The sequence below is a fragment of the Arachis ipaensis genome, chromosome B06 (genome assembly GCF_000816755.2).
Source record: "Arachis ipaensis cultivar K30076 chromosome B06, Araip1.1, whole genome shotgun sequence".
Lineage (NCBI taxonomy): Eukaryota > Viridiplantae > Streptophyta > Magnoliopsida > Fabales > Fabaceae > Arachis > Arachis ipaensis.
The window spans coordinates 23058766-23064661 of NC_029790.2; the positions used below are offsets into that span (position 1 = coordinate 23058766).

The 5896-nt window shown below is 35.8% G+C and overlaps 2 protein-coding genes across 2 annotated transcripts in view; one reads left to right on the forward strand and one right to left on the reverse strand.

Moving 5' to 3' along the window:
* Positions 1-2098, forward strand: part of LOC107646197 (casein kinase 1-like protein 9) — a 5402-nt gene extending 3304 nt beyond the window's left edge. Inside the window, exons 9-14 of the mRNA XM_016350402.2 lie at positions 48-132; positions 325-451; positions 574-650; positions 731-815; positions 1071-1195; positions 1424-2098. Coding sequence (XP_016205888.1) covers positions 48-132; positions 325-451; positions 574-650; positions 731-815; positions 1071-1195; positions 1424-1693 — 769 coding nt within the window. The 3' untranslated portion in view covers positions 1694-2098. The remainder of the gene's footprint in view (positions 1-47; positions 133-324; positions 452-573; positions 651-730; positions 816-1070; positions 1196-1423) is intronic.
* LOC107646198 (vacuolar protein sorting-associated protein 2 homolog 3) lies at positions 2305-5641 on the reverse strand. Its single transcript, XM_016350403.2, has 11 exons — positions 5443-5641; positions 5309-5353; positions 5083-5117; positions 4942-4992; positions 4613-4717; positions 4439-4510; positions 3821-3892; positions 3631-3711; positions 2942-2977; positions 2808-2863; positions 2305-2661 (listed from the first exon to the last, which is right to left on the reverse strand). The coding sequence occupies exons 1-11, from the start codon at positions 5474-5476 to the stop codon at positions 2610-2612; spliced, it is 639 nt and encodes a 212-aa protein (XP_016205889.1). The 5' UTR covers positions 5477-5641; the 3' UTR covers positions 2305-2609.

Sequence of the window (5896 nt, forward strand, 5' to 3'; positions counted from 1 at the left end):
ATATATATATATATATATATATATATATTTGTTATACTACTTTTCAGTCTTCCTTGGCAAGGTCTGAAGGCTGGCACCAAAAAACAAAAATATGATAAAATCAGTGAGAAGAAGATATCAACTTCCATAGAGGTATTGTGACTAGCTGGATCTGTGAGGCCTCTGAAGAAATTTGATATTTCCTCTGGATCTTGAGTTTGATGCTTTGAATTTGGTTCAAAGTTTGCATAACTTGCAGTTATTCACTCTTCTGTTTTCTGTTCTTATCGGTTCCCAATTTTGCTGATCATTTTTTCGTTGCTAACTTTTGTGCTTCTATGACAGTCACTCTGCAAAAACTACCCCTCAGAGTTTGTATCGTATTTCCACTACTGCCGAGCACTGCGGTTTGAGGATAAGCCAGACTATTCGTACTTAAAGAGGCTTTTTAGAGATTTATTTATAAGAGAAGGTATGTGACCCATCATCTCTTGCACTGACATTTTTCGGAAATTAAGTGTGCTCAATTATTGCATCTTGGTCTAAATGCATGGGCATTCTTTGATCTTTATGATTTGGATATTGTTACTGCAGGCTATCAATTCGACTATGTTTTTGACTGGACCATATTGAAATATCCACAAATTGGTGGCAGCTCTAGAGGAGGGCGGGTTAGTACTATCATATCTGTGTATTTGGATTTTGTTTCGGATGGTGACTGGTTGCATACTGAGGTTGTTTCTCATAACAGCATGGCAATGTCACTGCCACCAATGCCAATGGCAAGGCTGCGATGAATGTGGGACCATCTGTTCAAAAGCCAGAAAAGATCTCAGGTCTGCACTTTTTCAGTCAAATAAGAATGAAATTTTTTGTCCTTCTAATTCTTCATAAGTCCAATCATGTGGTCAGGATTAAGGGAGTTTGAAGTATATGGTGTGACCTTTGTCAATTGAGTATCCGAAAATTATGGTTTAAAACATTTGACTATAATTATCATTTTCATTGCTTGCATCGATGCTGGTGAAGGTACCTACTTTCTCCAAAATTTCTTTTTAGTTAATATTTGGCCGTGCAATTGCTTCTTTCAGCTGGGAAAGAGGTTCGCGAGAGATTCACTGGTGGTGTTGAAGGTTTCTCCCGGAGGAACCCTAGTCCTCGCGCTGAGCACACTAAACATAGGACTTATGAAGACACAGGAGTACAAAAGGAGTTGGTAAGTGGTTTTTCTTCCAATATTTGGAGCCTATGAGTGTCATTCATTTGGAGATTTCTATTTAAGAGGAGCATTATGTTAAGCAACATCTGGGTGTTGATCTGAAGTTTACTGGCTCTATTTTTCTATTTTGTTAGTATATATGAGATTGATCAGTCTCCTGTGTTCATATTTGCTTATCTTTTCGGCGCAACTGTTAGTTTATTTTTTCTTTTTGTGTGTTACCAGCATCATGATCAAGAGAAAGGACGCAGTTCCTCTCGATATGGCAGTACTTCAAGAAAAGCCATTATCTCATCAACCCGGCCAAGTTCCTCGGGTGACCATACTGACGTTCGTACTGGCCGGCTGACCTCAGTGGCTAGCCGTCCATCTACTACACAGAGAGCTCAGCCTGTGTTTGAGAACAAACAAGCAACTTTCACACGCACCGGATCTACACGAGGTACACGTGACGATCCTCTGCGAAGCTTTGAGCTTCTCACTATCAGGAAGTAACCAAGCATATGCTGTTTAGTCTTGTCAAAAAAACATTGTCCAGATTCTAACACCTGAAGTGTTAAATCGGCTTTTATGCAAAAGAACATTCTCCAGCATTTGGGAATCATGTCCATGTATATTTTCTGAATTACCTTGAGTTCATAATCGACACATCCCTGTTATCATTTTCTGGATCAAGGTAGACTTTTTGCTGCCGCCCCAGATTGTCCTTCCAATGCTGTAACATGTTCCTAAACCTTCTCCCAAGAACTCAACAGGGGTTCTTTCCTTTTGCTCATTTTAACTATTATTAGAAAAAAATGTTAAATAGTTTATGATACACTATCATTTCTTTACAATGAGACTCAACACTTTCTGTTACTGTTGACACTTGCCCCCAATGTTGAGAGTATTTAATGACAAGCTATAATCTGCGTAAACTATCATGAGAAGATTGAAATGAAAATGAGAGAATGATGGCTCATACTGATTTACTTTGAGATACTTCACTTAAGGACAAGTTATGTGTTGCTAGTACATTAATACATTAAGAAATTATTTTGGTTACTTTTTGTTGGTCAAGTAGCACTAGTCATTAGACACTTGCAGATCATGTAACATATATCTTCTAAATTCTTTATTGTTCTTTATTAAACAATGTTTAAACGAACAATTGATTATATCATTACATATAATCCCTGATAAGCCACGTGTATATGAAAAAAAATGTTCAATTTCCACAACAATACAAGATTACCCTCAATAGCCTAAGGCATGAGTAAATTTGACAGGATTTTGCGTAACATAATATTAATTTCAAGGAGTTATGTACACACTAAATATATTATAGCTCTATATAACAGCTCAGGAAAGAATTCTAGTTCAGAACTTGGGAGTTCGGAGTATTTGAGCATCAAACAATCCAAGCAAAAAATTATGGGTTTCTAAGAGCTGCCAAACGCTTCTCAAGGTCATCGATGCCCGAGCTGCAATGACATCAAACCCCTTAGGTCAAACAAATTGGAAAAGAAAGAAACAACAAAGGAAATTGTGATTTATTCAAAAGAAAAAAAAAATCACATGATTCGTCCAGAATAACATGCTCTCCTTATCTGAAATTTAATTTAGATACCTGCTGACATTTTCTGTGTTCTTTGTTCGGACTCTCCCTTTGGGAGCTGCTGATAACTGTCAAAAGGTTACAAATTCAACGAAAGTTAACCAAAAACATTAGGAGTACATAGATTAATAACAGCTGATTCGTACCTGTGATGCAACATCCACTCCAATTTCGTCAAGGACCTGCAGAAACAGTTTAAATGAAGCAGTTTCTTTATCAAAAGCTAAATCAATCCTAAAATTATAAGTTGTTTCTTGCCCATCTAGACACGTGAATCAAAAACCGTTCCTTCTAAAATTCTTAAACAAACACACAAAGAATCACACAACAAGAAAAACTTTTTCTAGTAGTTGGGATCGGCTCAATGCAATGGTGCCTTGTCATAAACCACCAGAAGAAATCATAACTTGATCTATAAATATGGGAAATAGTTTCAAGGAAACATGAGAGCTAATAAGCTATGCCCTCTGCTTGATTTTTATCTTTTACTTTTTAAAAAAAGTGATGCGGGGCTATGAGGGAATCTTAAGCTTCCACTGATTAGTTCCCTAGTTATATCTCAACCAGATTAGGGATTACTTAAGTGTGCTATTGTGAGGCTGAAGTTTGTGTCCAACTCTGGATCTATGATTTTTAAGCACAGTTAATCCTTACGAATTGTGACACAAGATATATACATATACCTCCAAATAAATTGGCTTTTGTGGAAACAAATTGACCACGTTAAATATAACAGAGGTCCTCATTTATTTGAGAGATCAGGAAAAAAAATATCTCTTCAAACAGCAAGGGAAAAAGTCATAGAAATAAGCAATACAAGCTAATTGAAGGGTACCTGGTTTGTCAAATCTTCAGTCTCCTCTTCGGCTTCATCATTATCCAATGCATCATCTATGGTATCAGACATCATCTCAGTCTGCACACAAATCATATATCATTGAAGTAAAAACGGTGTGCAAACAAAAACAATGGTTCTCTGTTTTTCCCCACTTGGGAAGCAAACTAAGAGCAAAACATCATCTTACAGTCATATCCATCTGCGCTGATTGTCTCTGGAAGTCTTGTATAACTTTGGCTTGCTTGGCTGGTGCCATTTGCTGCAAAAGTATCTTATAACTTAGCACAGGGTTAAAAGATTAAAAAAGACCATAGAAATTTGTTTATGGACACCGCATTCACTAGTAACGTTATTACTGTTATTGCTTGTTGCTTTTCTTATGCTGCATTTTGGAATAGCCAAATTCTTAACCTTTCTTTTTGCAGAAGTTCCATTTCTTTTGTGTGTGCATGTGCAATGAGGGGAGGAAAGGAGGATCCACAATTTTCAGCCAAAAAAAATCTCATATTCATGACTATCATTGAACCTTCACTACTCATGAACCACACTGCACTCAGCCTTGTAAAAACTTGTTCTTTATTCCTTGAATAATGAATATACATCTAGCTAAGGCAAATTTATGCACACAATAACAATCTCAAAAGTTATGAGGACTTTGTCCTAAGATCATCCTTTACTCTGACTAAACCAAACAGAATGCTGATATCAATATCATGGTCCAATCCAGAAAAGAAAAAGAAAAAGGAACAAATATATGTTATATAAGGATAAGAAACACTTAAAAATATAAAATTGAAGGTGCTACCTTATTCATAGCTGCCATTGCCTTACTAGCTCCTTGCATACCAGCAGCAACAGAAGAATGGGCATGCATAGCCTGAATCAAAATCCCAACCACACCAAAGAGCATTAAACTGATAAACATCTCTACCTGCATAAACAACCATCCGAAAAAGAAACAAAGACATCAACAATCTACCTGTGTGTGAGTTGCTATGCCTCTCATCTGAGCTCGACTACCTTGAAGGTTAGCAATCTGCTGCCTAAGCCTTACCAACTGTCGAGCAAGAACTTTAGTTGCAGCCTGAATATTGCACAGGAAAAGAAGAATATATTAGCATGTTTGGCACAACAGATTATCTAGAGAGAAATAACAGTTTTTAATACTTTCAAAACTTTTGACAGGTGGTCTTTTAATATATAAGATGTTTCGAACCGAAAGTAAGCCAATTCGAACACATTCAGATCAACGTGACAGCTTCTCAAGTAATTATGCATAAGAAACCTATGAGAAAACGTGGATCATACCTCGTTTCCCGTCTTAGCAGTTCTCTTTATCTCAGCAAGAAGCTTCTTTTCCTAAAAACAGTAAGAAAGAAAAACATTAGAGATAATCCCAAAGTTCAGCAAGAAAATAATCAGTGATCAATGAATAACTGCTTCACATACTTCCAATTGTAATGCTCCAATTTCCCTCTCTATACCTGAAAAACATCACCAAAAATCAATCAATAAATAAATTCTAGGTAGCAGTGATATCACACCTCTCTGAATCAAATTCACACGAAATTCGAAGAGATATTTATATTTAGCATAATTGAGCAGATTTTTTTGTTCTATAGCATAAAAACTAGTTAGTTAATTAATTAATTAATTAATATACACACATATGTACCTCTGGTAGCAGTTGTCATTTCGCGTTTACTCTCGCGAAGAGCCTCTGCAAAAAAAGAAAAATACAATGAATGAAAGATGAAAATTGAGTGATAAGAAAAAAGATGAGGAGGGTAAAATCAGGTAGCTCAGAACCTTTAGCAGTGGGTTTCTTGGAGAAGATGTTCATGGCGAAAGGGTAAGGATGTAAATTACCAAAGAAAACCGTAATGAATTCCACGTAGGTCAAAGGAAATTGCAGAAGAGAAGGATCGAGGTAACTGCTGAGTTGATCGAACCTTAGATCGCTGTTTCTTTATATACTTTTCACGTCTACGGTACGGTCTCAGTTTCGCTCCTTTTTATTTATTTATTTATTTTTTTACATCAACAGAAACGAACGTCTGAATGTGACAGTGTTGAATTTGTGTTAATAAATTTTTTTATATATTTTTTATAAAAAATTAAAATCTTACATCGATTTTTATATAATTACAATCCCAATTTTTTATATTAATAACTTTATATAATAATAATTTTAAAATTAAGTAATATTTAATTTTAATTGATTTCTCCGACAAATACGAGACGATCATTTGCGCGGTTGCGC